This window comes from Stegodyphus dumicola, chromosome 11 (genome assembly GCF_044657685.1).
Source record: "Stegodyphus dumicola isolate Sdum_Otavi_A_Nest chromosome 11, ASM4465768v1".
NCBI lineage: Eukaryota > Metazoa > Arthropoda > Arachnida > Araneae > Eresidae > Stegodyphus > Stegodyphus dumicola.
Genome location: NC_140778.1, coordinates 64,678,752 through 64,698,386, shown reverse-complemented (window position 1 = coordinate 64,698,386; position 19,635 = coordinate 64,678,752). Strand labels below are relative to the sequence as shown.

Below are 19,635 nucleotides of genomic sequence, written 5' to 3'. Positions count from 1 at the left end.
GTAATTCTTTAACTTTTCTTATGATAAAACAGTGCAAAGCTTGAAATTGCGTGGACTTTGATTTTCATTCTATCTTCAAGCATGTATGAAACCAATTTATGCTAATATGCTCTTGAAATCTGCATGTGATATTTTACATGCTTTGCAAAATTTATATGCAGATACATTTCTTAAACCCATGCTGAACTCTAATTTTATTGAGTGTTAATAAATGCAAAGAAAATGGTGCTTGTGTAAAATGTGATGCCTGAAACATGCTTGATAATGTTTATGAACCTTGAAGTTTTGATTAAAGCATGCATGTTTACAAACGTTATTGATCCTGCTAAAGAAAATTCCTAAAAACCTTTTTTCTATTCTTAATAATAATTAATTTTTAAAGTTTAATTTTCATCATAAGGCAAACTAAAAAATATATATTTATCAGCTATCTTTTATTATTAGATTCTTTTGTTTATCAGGTTGGCTGCTCTGTAATCCATTAAAGGGTAACAAGTTGCTGTTAATTAATGTTTTGTTGTATATGTTACCGGCAAAGTGTGAAATCCAACATTCTATAGAATGCCTAGGCATTGTATATAATACCTAAAGCTAGCCGGCAATGTATGAAACGATTCATATTTCGCACATTTCCTGACAAACCGGCAAAGTATGAAACATATTTTCGATTCATTTCGAAGAACCAAAACTACTTATAAATTACTTATAAATAGAAATTAGTAAATGATGTAAAAAAGCCAAAATGACTAAGTAGAAACCACAGGACTACTGGCTGCTGAATCGCTAGGATGAGATGTTTGTGCAAAACAAAAGTGCATTCATTTACCCTGTTAAAGATAGTGTTACTACAGTATTACGTCATGGATGCTGAATTATTTTCCTTATTTCATTAAAACTCATTTGAGAACTGCACAGGAACGACGTGACAGAATGTCGAGAAGAACTTTTAACCAGTTACAAAAGCGTTACACGTAATGATATTGAACTGTAACAACCACCTTTGTGAGCCCTGCCTGAAAAAGCAAAAATGTATTAACAAGGGCTCTGATGTGAAACTTAAAATTGTTTCTGAATTAACTTTTGTTGTCGAGTAGATCTTACCGATTCCCAATATCAGCTAGATAGAAAATACAAATTTATTATGCGGTATGAAGATCACCTCACTATCTTTTTTAACATATTTCAAAGAACAGTTTTTTAATGGCAGTCTTTCATTAATTTTTCAAAATAATATTTGTATTTTAAAGGAATGAATGTTTTTTAAATAATAGCCTTATCATAGCCTTTGCTCCCCCTACTTAGTCTAAAGAGCATTTGTCATTCTATAGAATGGCTAGGTATTATATACAGTGCCCAGGAAACTGTATATATAGAGTGCTCAGGGAACTAACAGTATGTATAGTTCGAACGCCTCATCCGCGACCATGAGCGCAAACACACATGCGCCATTCGGACTGAATTATTCTCAGAAGAGGGTGGAAGGATGGGAACTTTCTTTCCCTCCAGCGTAGCTCTTTCCGGAGAAGAAAAGACTTGCACGTCTCAACAAGTAATACCGCCCCTTTTGGACGAGTCTTGTGTGTTTTGGCAGAATGCCAACCAGAGTTGTGCTTCAGACAGTCGAACTATAATAATTCTCTTATTTCTACCCAAAATAGTCTACCCAAAATCGACCTGCTATACAAGAAGAATATTAGAGAATATTATTGATCAGAATGAATATGCGTATGCCATTTGCTGCATGCATTAGTAAGACTTAAGGCAGCCGTCTTTTTGTGTACTCTAGGAACAGATAAGGGTTTTTGAAATAGCATGGTGTCAGCACAATTTTTTAAAAATGAGATCACTGGTAGTAAATCAAATTGGAAAGATTTCTTAGTTTCTCAGTAGCTGAAGTAAGAAGGATGTTTGTGATGAGTTTAGCATGTATAATTTTAATACATAAATTTGTGGCTAATGCTAACAGAAGTAGTGAATATGTAACGTGACAGATGAAAGCTTGAAATGCATGAAAGATTTTGAATAGATAGTTCTATCCTGAATCAGTATTTAATCAAGGCAAAAGTATTCTAATCTGATAGATTTCAAACACAGTGTTGCCTGTCGGCATTCTCGTGTCTCCTAATACCTCCCTATAATGCATAAAATAGGATTTTTGAATATTTAACTCTCTTAGAGAGGTCTTTTGACTTCATTTTCACCTTCAGCATGTTCATAGTGATGCAAAAAAATGTTGTAAGCAGGAGTGTAACCTCATCTTATCTTCAATAATATATTTCTGTATGAATTATTGAGGGCATAATGTATGTATGATAGCTGGCTGATGACAGTATGCGTCATGGTATATACCTATAAATGCCACTTTTGTGAAATTATAGTTTTATCACCTTATTGCATTATACAAAAAATAATGCAAAAAAAATTAAGTACTTTTTTAAAATAAAAATTTACAGTATCAAATTTTTATATTCACATATACCTAATAACTTATTATAACATTAATCTTTAATATTTTTAATAAACAATTACATCATTTACTAATTTCTGATAAGTAGTTTTGGTTCTTCTATTCTTTTTTCATTGTGCCGACCATAGTTGTATTTTTTTTATTTTAGCATTTCTGCTAATTTAATGCTAGTAAAATAATTATCCGTGGTAATATTCCTCTCTTTGTTTAGATGTGGCTCCGTTACTTTTATGACAACATTTTCAGACAAACATAATTGAGGATTTGCGGTTTCATCTTTTCCTAGATAAGGAAATCCATTCAAGAGGTATTTAGTATCATCGTCCACAGATAACCAAAATTTTATTCCAAATTTGTTAGGTTTATTAGGCATATATTGTGTAAATCTACACCTAGCTTTAGGTGGGAATAATTGTTTATCAACTGTGATATTTTGTCCTGGTCGGTAGCACGTTCTGCAGTTTTCAGTAAATGTGTTCCACATGTCGGATGCAAGAGCGAATTTATGAGTCTGTAAGCGAGTAGATCTTGTTGTCTTTTCATCAAACCTTAAAAATCGTTTTATTTCTTTGAATCTATCTCTTGATATAGTTTCTTTGAAAAATGGTATTCCCCATGCTTCGGACCACAAGGAATATAAATCTAAGCCCTTTGCTCCTGTTACTCCTCAAACATACAATATAGCAACAAAAGCATCTAACTCGGCCAGAGATAACTTCCCGTCTTTATTTCCAAGTTGCCGATGAGCTTCAGATTCTGTACATTTCTCTATATGCAACAAGACATCATCATCAATAAAAAGCTTGAAAGCACTTGATACTTTGTCCTCAGAAACACGACTCTTTGAAAAAGATGTTGGTCTTGCTGTTTCTTTTAGAACATTATAAGCACGAGCTGCAGACTGAATTTTTGAAATTAATTTTATTCCATAAAGTGTTACCAAGAGCTGTAAAAACAGTTTTGCAAATACCCTGATCCGTTTTTGCCCGTTTATTTGCACTGACTTCTTAGTTTTCTTCGCTGTCCTCGGATTCACTAATGGTTTGTGTCTGGAATTCATCTTCAGTTTCTACAGAAAAATTATCAATTTCACCTTCGTCAGACTCATTTTCAGATAGCTCCTGTAACAATTTTAAAATTTCTTCATCCATAAGATCTCTTTCCCTCTTATTAGACATATTTTGTAAAAGTTTAAAAATATCAGACTGTCAGAAAACGATAGGGAATATATTTTAGCATATGATTCTTAGCGTAAAGGAAAGGTGATAATGAACATGACGGCAGAATTCATATGTACTGAAATATTGATTTGGGATTGCCAAGAAAACTTCTGTCCTAACAGCAATAAGTAAGCTGAACTAACAAACGGGGAAAATACATCTGTAAAATAAACTATTTCTGAAAAGAAATGTAAACATGAAAAATCATGCATCTACCTTCCTTGCAGTATTTTCTTCAAACGAATAGATAATTGCAAACAAAGGAAACATCAATTTATGTAGACATTACAATGTAATGAGACCACCCAGATTTTTATCCCTCTGGTGGAATGCAATCGAAAATTCCTTATCAGTGAATGTTTTTCATCGGTTATTTGACAATGCCTCGAACAGAAAGAGGGATAAAAGTAAAGGGGTCAAAATGTCCGCCATTCTAGGAATAAATGCCAATATTTCAAAAATTAAAAGAGCTGGAATGCTGAAATATTTTTAACAAATATTTGTTATCTATTTAGGAAAAGTCAAAAAATTCCAAATGATTTCTTCCAATAAAACAAGAGTAATCAACGGTCAAAAGCGTTCAGGGGTCAAAATGACCCCTACCGCCATTCTAGTGTTAATATTTAAAATGAAGCATTATTAACATAATAATATGAAAAACCAAAAGAATTACATTTTATCTTTTGTCTAAATATGCAAACACTTTGTGCTTAAAACCCACACTCGAATTTATTGAAGAATGATTTATACATTTATGTAATAAAAAGCCACCTAACTGGTATAGTGGTTAGCATTACAGACTGCTGTGCCCAAGAGCCCAGGTTCAAATCCCGCAAAAGACATGGATGTTTGTAAATCTATAGTATCCGTGCAGCATGGGGGAACTCTAAATATGCGAGACGAAACTCCTCGAAAGGTTGGTGGTAGGGGAAGAGTGGTGGGAGACGCTCGGAACCCTTTCCCAGGGTGTTTTCATTCAAAATTGGGGATGAAACTGAGCTAAATCGCACTGTCACCTGTAAGGTGCTCAAGGCTGTTGCAAATTACAGGCATACCTTGTGCTCCTTGCCACGAGGAATTTCGTGGGCTTAAGCTGACTATAGGTCAGACAAGTGAGCATTAGTCAACAACATGTTATAAAAACGTAACTCTGCAAGCAAAGCGAAATAATATACTAAACGCATTTATTACCTTAAAATTAAAAACAATATACATATCTAATATATTTGCACTGAATAAATTGTTGTTCACAGCGTAGTTTAAGACAAGGTTCAAACTGTGATTACAACAGGGCATGATTACAATAAGGCACAGAAAATGCTCTAGGGATATATCCAAAATTGTTTTCTGCACACCGCTATGTTGTTGACAACGATATAGTGTAGTTTCAGCTGGAGATACTACTATATTTCCTGCAAAAGTTCCAATTCATGCATTTGATTCATACTATATATATCGCTTTGATTTTTATCAGTTAATGCTTTTTGCAGTTTTTGACATAAGTTGAACTGATCATGTAAATATATGTAAACAAGAGTACTTAATGCCGATGCTTATTCCATATTGCTTAGTCCTTATTTTGTGTTTATTGCAATCGTAGTAATTTGTGCAACATTTATCTTTTTATAGGTTTTTGTTTTGGTAATTGCTTGTTGTTATTGTTATTCTACATAAAAAAAGGTAACTGCAGTTACATATTAAACTTAGGTTAACTTTTTATTTCAGAAATGCGACAATTTGAGCATAATTACTTTAAAAATAATTTTCTACAATTTTAAAGGTTCTTAGATGCGTTAACTGGCGTGAAATAAATATATTCAAGAAAATGAGGACCAAAGTGATCAGGAATGTTTAGCTTATATCATAATGATTATGAAAACTAAAGTAAGAATGACATAAATTGCTTTATTGGGAAAAAACTATCGGGAACGGAAAAAAAAAAAAAAAATTAAAGATTTTGCCCAGCAAAAACGCACACAAAAACAAAAACGTGCTGTGCAGAATGTGAAATATATTTGTATGTGGTTGTACCACTTTCTACCAAATACTGCTAACATTTGTTATTGCATATTTTCTCGGTGTCTTTAGTGCAAATAAAGAATCAATGCTGCGTAAACAACAGAGCTAATAAAGAATCGACACAGATAAAGTATTTTTAATATATAATATAAATTTTTATTCCTTTAAGAAATTTTATTTCATTAAAGCATTTGCAGAAATTAAAAAATTTTAATAAGCATATATTTCATGTTTGATCCTAAAATTTACTATTGGCACAGATGTAACACATTTTCTGAAGATTTAAAATTTTTTCTTCAAAACCCCCTGAATCAGATTATTTGGACCCACTGCGCGCGCTTGTGGTTTAATATAATATGTAACTGCACTTACCTTTATTTTATGTAGAAAAACAATAACAAGCAATCGCAAAAAAGATAAATGTTACACAAATTACTACATTTGCGATAGTAGACACAAAATAAGAATTAAGCAATTTGTTGAATGCTTTTACCTTTACATACGCATTGTCATCAAGTATTTTCACGTTGAAATAAGACAGAACACCATAGACAAACTCTTGCCCTAGTCATAACTTTCAGTCAAGTCAGATAGTGTGCTAGGAGGAAGAAGCTCGAGGCTGCCTTATCCTTAAAGACGATCCAAGTAGCCGCTAACATATCGGCCGAGCCGAAAAGCTGAGTCAACAGGAACACTCGGCAACTCGCATTCCACGTTCCCATTCCGGAGGGATGGTAAAAACATCTGCCATCAACAGGGACCCCAACCAGGGACAGCAGAACAAAGTCGCTTAAACAATGTCAGATAGACCGGACCACTAATCCGGCCTGCTAACACTACATCATGGTATACCACCCCCAGGGGAAAAAAAGGAAGGATATGAAATGCAGTTTTGAGGCTCCAGGCACCCACTGGAAACCTCAAGCAGTTTAAAGGCTCACTGAATTCGCCAACTCCATTGACGGGATATTTTGTCCCAAACAACCATGACTATGTGACTATATAGCTCCACCACAACCAACGGAACAGACAAACATCCGGTCCCTGTCGAGGCTGAAACTGCCATCGCCAGTGATGACTCCTGTGGAGACTGATTTTAACACTAGAACAGCGAGAAAATCTTACCTACTGGAACGGCAATAAAGGATAATTTTGACCCTTCAATGAAAGTACTGGAATAACAACGGTAAAACAATTTTTAATGCCATATATTGGCACAAATATATACTTTATATGTATTTCATAATTTATATTTAATATCACATGATAATTTATTCACTTTTTAAATACTGTAAATGTTTCAAGTACATGGCGATCAATTGGATCATATTACAATTACTCAAATAACTCATCAATTTGATATAAGAATTGATTTCAAATAAATGGTTTCACAAATTAAAACTAATGTTAACTAAAATAAAAGATAATTTATGTAATTATATATTTTTATGTACTTACTCGGAGGATGATTCACTCTAAATCCAGAAATGAGAAATGTTATTGCATATTTTCTCGGTGTCTTTAGTGCAATAACTGATGTTTCAGTTATATCATTATACGAGTAGCTGAATGGAATATGTAAAGCATTTCGTTTCAATTCTATTTAATGCTTAAAATATTAGAGATTACACATACGTTGCAGTTGATACAAAAATAAGTTTTAAGATTTTTTCCAGTGCATTTTCCGCACACAACTTTGGAACAAATTGCACAATATTCTTGAGATTTGTTTCCATTGCATTTCTGTACTTGACACTTTTTTCTCTTTATGTCAGCGACCAATTAAGACAAGAAGTTTCCTGTTCATATAGGCAGCGAGATTCACTGCTTGTTTTTATGATTGCCCAGCGCCTTTTTGACTCGGTGCCGTCGTGCATTGCACGACCTTGCAGCTGTTGTCGTTCCATGCTTGTCGCCAGCTCCACAACATACAGGGGGCATACTGGGAGTGGGAGGATCAGAAAATAAAAAGTAGGTACTGTCTCTCAGAATAGCCACCGTCGCAATGTCTGTTAGGTGGCAGTTGCTATAGTAATAGACTTAGTGTATATCAAGCAGGGATGAGCCATAGCCAAAAAATAATAACAAAACAGAATTTCTATTTTTGGATGTTGGCAAACTGAAAAGTTTGGCAGTAATTTCAGGTTATGAAAATCTGCTAGAGCTGCAACACTGAAGCATTGTAATTCATGTTATGTTCAGATGGCAGCATGTTATTTAATTCTATTAATTTTCAGATTGTCATAATCTATATAATTAAATATTAATAGAAGCAAGAGCTAGAGACCGCATGTTCTCCACCTCTGGTATATAGTATTGATGGATGCCAACAGGAGACAGGTACATTGCCTTAACAGAATAATCTGGTGCATCACACCACAGGTGGTGAGGAATGAGTTTATCCTGAAAAACTTAGCCAGATGTTTGGGAGAATGACCTCTAGATGTGTTGTGTGTGTCCCATTGTTCAGACAGACCATTGTATCACTCTAATGCATGGTGTCATGAGTGTCGCAGTTGGACTGAATAGGACTGGGCTTTGCATAATATTCTCAAATGAGTCTAGCTTTAGTTTGGCTTGTAGACACCAACTGATCTGTCATATGTGTGGCACTGCTTATTTTCCAGAAAATATACGGAAAGAGACCAGTATCCAGGGTGCAATATAACGGTATGGGCCAGCATCATTACAGGGTGTGATTCAAAAGTTTCAAGACTTACCTCAGAACTAGAAATTTATTGGACATTTAAGTACAGCGGATTAAAATTTTTCAAAATGTGATCCTTTAGCATCAACACAGTGCTGCCAGCACATCTTCCACTGTTCGTAGCCCTTCTGCAAGGCATCATGCTGTCAAGGGCTGTCGTCGAAGCCTGCTGGATGGTGTCGATGGAGTTGAATCGCTTCCCTTTAGGCCTGTTTTGATTTGGGGAAGGAGGAAAAAGTCACTTGGAGCCAAGTTGTTGCTTAAGGTGGCTGCGGCAGTGTTGTCACGTTGAACTTGACCAAAACTTCAGCGGTGGCGGGTGCGTTGTTGTGATGGAAAATCCAATCACCATGCGGACGTGGCGGAGCACTCCAGTGTAAAAGTCACCTGTGACAGTCTGTCTACAAGTACAATCCTGATTCGAAGCGTCAAAGCTCAGAATAGCACACTGCTTCCTCGCCAAAGCCCAAGAAAGCTCGCATGAGCAAGTCCTGTATAAAGTGCATGTTAATTGTTTTTTTGGGGGGGTAAAGGAGCGATTCACAAGGAGTTTGTTGCTCGTGGGCAGACTGTCACTGGTGACTTTTACACTATCGAGTCCGCCCAGCGATCAAGGGCGATTGGATTCTCCACTACAATGCGCCCGCCGAAGTTTTTGAAAGACAGGCCTAAAAGGAAAGCGATTCGACGAGAGCCCTTAGCAGCATGATGCCTGAGGCCTTCCAGAAGCGCTACGAACAGTGGAAGATGCGCTTGCAGCGCTGCATTAATGCTGAAGTATCATATTTTGAAGAATTTTAGTCCGCTGTACTTAAATGTTCGATAAATTTCTAGTTCTGAGGTAATGAAATATCTCTGTTTTCTGTTATATACATATGAATTTAAAAGTTTCAAGGTATACAATTAATCAAAGTAAAAAATTACATTTCAAAAAGGTGAATATTTAGCAATTCTAGTTAGGTACATAATTATACTAATCCATACATGATTACTTTCTACAGTATTAAACATAATGCATTCTATAGAAATGAAATTCCCTAATAGTAATCCTTTGCACTTGAGGCTTTTTTCGCTCTGAATTGAACTCTATCCAGCAATTCGAGATGATTTTGGCTATATTAGCGAAAAGCTAATGTCGCTTTAATTTTTCTAAAGCTTAAAAGTTATTTTTTTCTAACTAAACTAAGCTAAGCTTTGGCTAAGAATGCAAGCCGAGCATGGTCCACAAAAGTACTTCAGATAAGAATATGTTATTGAACATCATAAATAAACAGATAGAGTTACAAAACACTGTACCGCTGTTACATTGCACATCAAGTGAACGATTCAAACTTCCCGAGCATCAGAGCAGCGTCACTTGAGTGCAACGGATTAATATATCCATCCTTTTAAATACAAAATCAATACCTTAATAAATTTTAATTTTAAATTATTCTCAACTTACCCTAGAATACTTCGAAGTGGTAAAATTTTCTTGCAATATCGAGTTTAACCATTTCTTTAATAAATCGGGTTGTTTAGAAAATCTGTGTGCTGACACTTCAGGGCCATCATTATAATTTCTTCGGCACACAGCTCTTTAACGGCATAATGAAAATCGAGTAAAGTCAAGATTAAATTTAAACATACATTAAACCTACTAAAACAAGGCTGTGGGTTCGCTAACATCTCTCCTCATGACCAAGGATGAAATTTCCCTGGTTTTCTAATGCCATCTGGATGATCTCATCGAGATTGCTTTGGTTTGACTAAAAAAGAACTATTTTTCTTATTGTATATCTTGCACCTCATCGAGATAGCCAGCAGATTATGATGCCACTTCCAGCCTTCAGGTCTGCTTAAGGAGATCTTGCCAATGACCACCTCTATATATTGCAATTGGGACCATGACCGGGCAACAATACATTGATGCAGTTTTATTGCCTTATGTTCTCCTTTTCCATGGTGGTTTTTGGTAATACATTTTACTCATGCAGTATCTTTTCACGCTTCTTTTTTGTACCATATTTTTTTTTTTTTTTTTTTTTTTTTAAATCAACAGTTTAAAAGTACTTTGAAAAGATATGGAACTTCTGCCAATACTTCTGGTGAAAAGATATGGATCTTCTGCCAGGAGACTTGCAATTTTTCATCACATCTCCCATTCTCTTGGTAGATCACCAAATTTCCTGGTTTTTAATTTTTAGGCTTATTAAGGAAATGAATTATTGAAACTTAATTTAGGCAAATTCCATTCCTCCACTTCTGGTTCAGAATATTTTTTATTAAGTTTTATTTCATTGTAATTGTTAATTTATTTTAATTTATATCTTATTAAAATTTATTTAATCTGAATTCTATTAATTTTACATAGGCATTTATAGATTTTTATATGAAGATTCAAACTATGTTTAATCATTTTGCGTTTGTATTTAATTTTATTTTAGTGTATGATATATGACAAAGTTTATGTGCACAAATACTATGTACAATAATTGTTATTTTCATCATATTTAAAAGTACTTTGATAAATAAATCTTTCTTTTAATAAGTGGAATTCTCTCCAAGTATAAGAAAATTTTAAAGTTAAATTAGCCAAAAAATATGTAATTTAGAATAACTTATTAATATTTATTGTACATCAGAATTGTATTATGAATACTTGAATAACATGGAATATGCATTCTAACTGAATTAAAGTCAGTTTGATATTCCTTTGAAATGGTGTTACCTCACAATGTGAAATCCTCCTGGTCTCTGTTTGGTTTCTAGCAAAAATATCCTAGTTTTTAAGATTTCAAAGTTGGCAGTCATAGTTTACATAGTTTGCCCTGTAAATGCACAGACTGAACTGCTAAAATGATGTTTGGGCACGCTCACTAGGTGTCCTGTTGGCAAGGGACTCACAGCATTAGTTACTGTAACAGCATCAAGGTAAGATACAGATTGAGGAAGGTCCCCCCTTCCATTCTGTGGAATCCTTATTAGTGATAGGAATTCGTTGAACAGATAGGAGACAGCAACTTAACATCATTATTTTATATATCAGTATTTTATTATTATCTATCACGAGTCTCTTTGAACATCTTATGTATAAAGTTAGACTTTTCCATGCAAGAAGGTATAACTCCTTTCTCCTTGCATTATATGTACTTGATTATCCTGTTATCTTGTTTTTATTGAAAAGTAACTATTTGTCTTACACAACACCTCTAGTATTAAATGTGTGCTTTTACTAAAGATGAATAATGGAAATATATATATTTGCATTTTTCCTTTTAGCACTGCAGCTATTGCAAAACAGCCTGCAGCATTGTCTCCACTGCCAGCTGTCAGCAGGGCATTTCCAAGAGGCACTGCTAACAGAAGTACGTTTCACAGTGGTCAGACGCGAGAAAGACGTCAGGGTTATTCATGCAATGGACCCCAGGGCGGGCATCCTTTAAATACCGAAGACATGTCCTCCATGAATCATGCTGGAAGACAGTCATTTTTTAGCAAGCTTTCACTCAAATTTAGTAAAAGGTAATTTTAAGACGCAAGTATAATACTTATTTTACTGTGTAGTTAACTGGCTTTGTTGGAATCTCTTTCAACTTAAAGTAATTTTGTAAATATGTAAATTAGATAAGGGTTTCTCAAACTTTTTGCAGTTCCTTCCTCATTTGAAGAAAGATGTAATTTGTAGAAAATCACAATATATTCATAAGATTGACAAAATGTATTAAAAATTTCAAGCAAATTTTAATAACCCCTAAATATTCATTATTGAATGGGTATTTATTGTCTCCCATTAAGTCTCCTAAATTATTTTTTAAAATAAAACTGCCATGGAATTTGTTAAACTAAATTACCAGTTAACCTTTAGGTATTTCAGTATGCAGGTATTATTAAAGGAACATATTTTTTACATTCCTTTGGCTTAAAGATAAAGTGGATAAAATTTCAAAATGAGTCTGTGATTTTGAGTGTATTTTATATTAACCCTAGTTTGAGAACTTTTAAATTAGAATATAAAGTTGTTGATATTCTAAACATGTTATATCATGTATAGTTCAAATTATGTCGGGTTACACTGTGGCCATTTCAAAATATATATATTCTAAAATGTTGCCATTAGTTGCATCATAATATATTAGAATGCTTGATTTTAGGCTTGTTTTTTAATGAATGAAGGGTTTTCATTTTTGGTCTTTTAGTTGATGGAGCAGCAATAGATAATTCAATAGTACATTGTCTAATAGTCAAGAGAAGGCTTGTAATGTGTGCAACTTTTGATTTTAAAATCTACATTATATCTTCTTGCTTTACTGTAACTTTAGCCATATGTATTCTACATGCAAAAAGAAATTTAGTATTCTGTTTTAGGAAACTTTTGATATTGAATTAAACTGGTTTTATACCCTTGATTGGCAGCAGTAGTAGAGGAGCTTCCTATTTAGAGTTCTTGTATTTCATGATGGAATGGAAAAGTTGATGCTTATTTTAAATATTAGCTTTTATGTGGAAAAAGGATTGTGAGAAGCTGTTTAGTGAGAAATGAAATAATTTCTAAGTGGCTTTGGGTTTCTTAAGTGTTTAGAAACACAAACAGTTTAAGAATAAAATGTTTAACCCTTTTTGTTATTTTAATTTTGAAATATTTTTTTGTTCCCTAAGAGACAAATTAACTGTGTAGCTCAAACTCGTAGGTTTCAGTACTTTCTTTGCTTGATTAAAGATAATTTTTAAATTTCCGTTACAACATTACCTTTGAATAGATCTACTGATAACTATGTCAAAGAATTTCATTTGAATAATGGAACCCATTCATGTTCTTCGGTTTAATGGTCACATATACATATGGATAGACTTATTGCATCTGCTTTCTTCTAAATGGAGTGTCACATTTGTTTTGCATATCTCCTTAGTTGATAGCAGAGGAATAAGTGTATGTGAATATAAAAGAAAAAGTAATATAAATGTGTTTACCTTTATGGATACAATGTGAATCCTAACATCATAAATGTGCAATTTTTTTATTTTTATTTTACTTTTTTTTATTATTTATTTATTTTTTATTATTATTGCTAAAACCTGTAGAAATTCTGGAGAAAATACAAAAATTACAAAATAGTTCCAGTTGACGATAACCAAATAATTCATTATATCCGATTTTTATGCTTTTAGAGGTTCATTGTAGCAGTATTAAATAAAAAAAATATATAGGGAATTGGAAAAGACCAAAAGGATTGCTTATACTAGCAGTTTGACTCTGTATTGTTTTTATCCGAGGAATTTAAATCTACAGAAATCGCTTATACAGTCAAAGGTCGTTAATTCGAACACCCATAATCTGGTATGATCAATAATCCGGACCTCAAAGTTAAAAACTTTCTGCGCATGCGGCGCATTGACACATGCACATAGGTGTTTACGCGTGCGCGTAAGACCTTTTACCACTGCGCATATGCGTGTGCGTAAGCGCAGAATACGTTTTCGCACGCGCGTTTTATGTATAACGGACGGCATAATCTAAAATTATCTAATGATCTATTTCAGTTAATGTTGATGATTGCGTTGTTCCTTAATCTTCGAATTGGAACCGGATTATTTTTTTTTTTGCAGACTGTAAGAGCAATTTTATAAAAGTAAACTTGAACTTTCGATTATGTCAAATAGAATTTCCGATTCTGGAACTCCCAAAGGATCGTACAAAATGAAAGTGTGTTTCGATGTCTATTAAACAAAAAGTGGAATTGCTGCAAAAAATGGGTAAAGACACGAAGAATGTGACAGAGAGGTTAGTGAAAACAAAAAAATTTCGATTTACAAGTTAGTCGGTATTCTTGACACAACAATTAATGGGACTTGAACAGCGGAACTTTGTAACTGAACAAGAAATTGTGTCTGTTTATAGAATTACAGAGAAAGTATTATCACATAAAACGAAGCAACTTAAGACAACTTACATTGAAAGAAATGTTTAATAAAGTAAACAAATAAATATTAAGCTTTTTTTTTTTTTTTTTTTGTAAATTTTGATACCCTTTAGATTGTAATTGTTCTTTATTTCATAAATTAAGGTTTCATATTTTTAATTTTAGAATTTCTGCATGCCATCTTACGAGATTTAAACTGATGATCTATAATCCGGAAAAATCGATAATCGCCGAAGTCCTGACGAGTCTGAATTAACGACTTTTGACTGTATTTCCTTACCAGTTCCTCTCAATAAATGCAAAAGACGATTCTCTATTAAATGATATCTCCCTTTCCTAATAAATTTAAATATAGATCTTGAAATCTTTAACCCAGTAAGATTCTTCTTATAAAGAACCATTGCCCATTGTAGTAGATTTTTTAACCCTGTGAATTTTTTTTAATCCAGATTTAATTATGAGTGAAACTGCAACTGTGTATCCTGCAAGATTATACTGGTCAATTACATTTACACTTTTTTCATTCGAAATTTAAAATTACATTCTTTATTATTAAATGCTTATAATTCTGTTCACATATTCATGTATAATATGCTGAAACAGAGTTTTAAACCAAGCTGCTCATCGTAAGTCATATTTTGGATTAGTTAATTGTAAGTAAAGTTAAATATGGAAATGAAAATCATCTTAAAACAAATGCTTACGATGCTGCTGTCATTCAAGGTGTAATTTATTTTAATAAAAGTAACTGAAGGAAAAACTGTTTAAAAATATCTCTAGGTGTTTATATGTTTAAAACAGTTAATTATGCATACCAGTAACCGTTAAAAAATCATGCTTCTAATGGTATTATTTGCATAAATAGAAAATAGATTTGTTATGTGGATAAAAAGTCTGTTAATGCAGGTATCTTGTGGTATCCGTTTTTGGGAGGTGAGGAATATTTTATTAAAAAAGCTCTGAGATACACAATAAGAATTGAATGTATATTTCAAGTGCCATAAATATTCGTTTTGTAAATATTAGCAACTGCAAAATTTTTCAATTTTTGAATAGAATGCTTTAAGTATTTAAAAAAAAGCTCTTGAGCTGGATGCTGGTATAGTCTTGGAGTATTTGAATGTTGAGTAGCATGTCATGAAATAAAATCTTTAAAGAATGATAGCAATAATTTGAGGAGTATAACAGCAATAAGTTGGAGGTAACATTGCAGATTTCTGTCAAATGATATCGTCATCTCTTCAACATAAAAATAGGTACGGGAATAGCATTGCGGTTGCCTTTTATAGCGGAGGCTTCATTTTTATAGCACATAAACTAACATTTAAGAGAGCGAGAGGCAGAAATCCTAAAGGAACCTGATTGATTGGGAAAAGTGTGATTACTAGCATACAAGCAGTAGAGAAGGGGTAAAGACCGATGTAAGGTCATGCATGATTTTGATGGGAGATCCAAAATAAGTTGAATATGGGGATTAAATCAGAGTTGGAAAATTTAGAACAAAAATTAAGTAGGTAAAATATGGTACTAGATAGACTGTAAGAAAATGTTAGGATAATGAATGACTGCACTTAGTGATCAGCCACACAAGTACCACTCAAGATGTTTAACTTTTGAGTTGAAAGAGTGAAATTAGGTTGTAATTTGGTTGTGAGTTGGTTGCTGTAAATTCATAAGAATGCTATGGGTGGTTTTTTATTTTATTGATAGTAGACATCAAGAATTTGAGTTATTGTGCTGTTGACTTCCCCATTATTATAAAGCTGTTTTACAATGAATTTAATGTAGGCAAAAATGCTGAACATTTCATGAATCATGTCATTTCTAATAAATCGTGAGCATTTAGTTCCATCCCTTATAGTTACATTTTGAATTTGTTAAAGTTTTAACATATTGTTTTAAGGTTTTTGAGATAGAGCAAGCATAGTTATTCATGTGTGCAACATAGTCTTATAGATGAGTTTATAAAGATGCAATTTTAATTCCATTGAAATGCTAACAGCATGTGAAAATATTTGTAGTAAGTATGCTGAAAAGTGTTAAAAACATGGTACATAAGCTGAGATTTTTGTTTACAAAGGAACACAGCACATGGAAGGCGCATTGTATTGTTATTATTCCATGATGTTGATCGGCAAATTAGCCCTATTTTTTATGACATGCGTACTTTTAAAATATCAAAAGTATTTTGTGAAATGTGACATATCTGTCATAGATTTAGTATTTAAATACCTTCGTACTGCCCCTGTACGAAATTTCCTTTGCTTTCTCTTTTGGAAATGCTTTCAAGGTATTTCGGTATCTCCTATATTATGTAATTGTTTTTTGGGGGGGGGGTCTTTATTACACAAGCTTTGGGTTTCCAATATTGTTACCTTTCATTCACTGGAAAGTGTTCTATGTTAATTGGTTCTAATCAAGTATAACTTTTTATTCATATTGGAATTAGTTTACAAGCAAATAGTGCAGGTATATTTTTGATTGCTTTTCTAATGTTATATTTTTCAAGACTGTTAACATTTTAAAACATTCTTATTTAAAGCTTTCTGATAACTAACATGCCTTTAAAGTTGAAATTATATTATAGTCCATAAACTATTAAGGATATATTTTGTCAGTTAGAATGAAAGCATGTTTCAAAATTTTGTTTTGAATAGGAGATTTCAAATAAATGACCCGATGACCCGTGTAAAATATTTGTTTGGTATTCAGTCCACATTCTTAATTCATTTGCATAGCTGCCAACTATCTTGGTTTTTTTTATCACAGTCACTGAATCTCCCAGTTTTTAATTTTTAGCTATTATTGAGGAAAACATTTCCCAGCAATAAAAGAAATTTATTGAATTAATGAAACTGAAATTTTACAAATACCATCCCCCCATCTGTGATGATTTTCAACACAATTTTTTGATTGAATTTTCTTTGATCTGAAATGTCTTAATGTATTGTAGATATTTATAGAACTTTTCATGAACATTCTACCAATGTTTAATCATTTAACATTTAATATTAATTTAGATCATTATATGAAATATTATGAATTTTATCCAAACAATAAATAATATGCAAATTAATTCTTAGGTTTATTTTGTCCATATTTAAAAGTACTTCCATTTAAAAGTAAAATATTTCCATTTCGTACTCAACATAACCATAGCTCATTGGCCAATTACATAATGTTTTAAATTATCATTAGCGACACTGGTTTTCTTTCTATCCTTGTAATCAGAAAATCAAAGCAAGAGGCTAGCAACTGAGTTGTGTTGCAGATCATAGTTAGATTTTTAATTAATAAAGCTGTTATGCTATCTCAGATGTATTTGGGGCTTCAGAATCAGATTGGAGGTGAGTGCATCAGAGTTGACAATGATTCACATACTATCAGAGAAATTGCTAGGAACTCTTAAATAAGTGTTGGTTGTTTGGAAACATGAGTTAACGATTGTCATAAATTTAACAAGATTTCTTAGAAGGAAGAAATGAGCAAATTATTGTCGTTATGCAGAAATGGGTCAAAGTGTGGTCAAAAGGCTTTTATCATCAAACAAATTTATATCAAAACTACCTTGCTGCTGGAACATGTGTTTGCAATGTTAGGCGACTATGTAGAAAAATAGTGGGGAAGTCGTATTAGTGTAATCATTTAATGACATTGCTTTGATGAATTTCTGTTTAGATTAGAGTGTCACCCATATATATATGTTTAACGTATAGTAAAATAACTTTTACCTGCATTGGTTTTAATAGTATTGCATGTGGGTTGCATTAGCTTACATTTTCAAATTCATTTTCTGATGTCTATGAACATGGGGGGGGGGAACAAAATCTTCATAAACAGAATATGGTAGAAAATATTCCATTGTATTGGATTCAAACATAATAGCAGGAAAAATTTAGGGAGATATTATTATGGACTGTAATTTTTTTTAAACCAGAATTACTTAACATACTTAAGAATGTAAAAGAGAAACACAGAAAACTAAATAGTTGTAGTGAATTTTAGCTGAGCAATGAATATATAGTTTCCCTACCTAGAAGTTTAGGCTTTTACCTTTAAGATTTGTGGGTATTTGCATGTATAATTATTAACACTAAAATTAATTGTAATTAAATTAATATTAAATAAATCACCTTCTCACTGTAATACCTTACAATTATATGAGATTTATTGTAAAAAAAAGTTTTTATGGCTTTGTGGATTTTTAAGTCCCTCTTACCCTGCCCTAAAATAATGATTTTTAAAAATTGGGTATAAAATTTATATTAGTCTTAATTTTATTTTAATGGGAGCACATCCTATGTGTAATGAATTTCCATATGGATATATGAAGAAAAATTAGTTTGAATTTGGAAGGTCTACAAAATGCAGGCAAAAAATGTTTAGTCATTTGACAAACATATTCAGTGAATCGTAAGTTTTGTCATCAAAAAAGGATACTTATATATCACCTTGAAATTTTAAGGAATGTTATGAAACCTGTTATTATGCATATCTGGTCTTTTGGTTTAGTAATCTTTTTGTTAATGTAAGCTAGTCATTATCATAAGTATAGAAAAATAAATATATTAAAATATCTGTAAATATTCTAGATTATTTTCTTAAAAATTTGTCCTACCTAGTTATAGCTATGATCACTGCTGAGAGATAATATCCAATATGAGAGTTTGGTTTTATAAAAATGGGAAGCTGATGTACAATAGAACAACTGTTGTAAGCAAGGCAAATTTTTTTTTTTTTTTTTTCCCTCTGTGTTTGTGTGTGTGAAGTGAAAATAGCTGCAGAAGGTAGAAAAATTTCTGTTAATTTTTGATAGTAATTTATATAGTTATTTTTAGGGCCCTGTATTCCAAAATTTTCATTGAAAATTTTTAAAAAAGGAGCACATCAGTTTTGCATTTTGTTCTGAAAGTAGTATGTAGAGTAAGAGGGGAAATATGAAGACACATAGAAATAAAATCAAGAGAACGCGTATGTCGCCATGGAGTAGCAGGTAAAATCTGGAATTATGTGACAGGAAATAAAATTAGATGCAATAATTTACTTTTAAAAATTTATTAATTTAAATTGTGTTCAGTATTAAATTAGAGCCATGACCTTGTAAGTTTATATAATGACTGAAAATGTTTAAATTTGTAATTTTGCAATAGTAGCTATATAAATTTATGAAAAGAGGGTTTAATGTAATATTGTTTTAATTTGTGAGTTAATGTTTATGCGTTTTGATGCGTTCAATCGCATATTAAGGCAATCATTTAGTGTTACTATCTACTCTGAAAAATTGTTGATGTATAGCATTCTGAGGCAAAGGATATACTGTCT

General features: G+C 32.5%; 1 protein-coding gene across 12 annotated transcripts in view; it reads left to right on the top strand.

Moving 5' to 3' along the window:
* LOC118202886 (MAP/microtubule affinity-regulating kinase 3) overlaps positions 1-19,635 on the top strand; it is a 112,638-nt gene that overhangs the window by 79,185 nt on the left and 13,818 nt on the right. For 11 of the 12 annotated variants that reach the window (XM_085826770.1, XM_085826769.1, XM_085826767.1 and 8 more), the window contains one exon: positions 11,675-11,917. In XM_085826770.1, the coding sequence (XP_085682896.1) occupies positions 11,675-11,917 (243 nt within the window). Of the gene's footprint in view, positions 1-11,674; positions 11,918-19,151; positions 19,633-19,635 lie in introns of those variants that run through there. The other variant, XM_085826774.1, reaches the window with a different exon arrangement.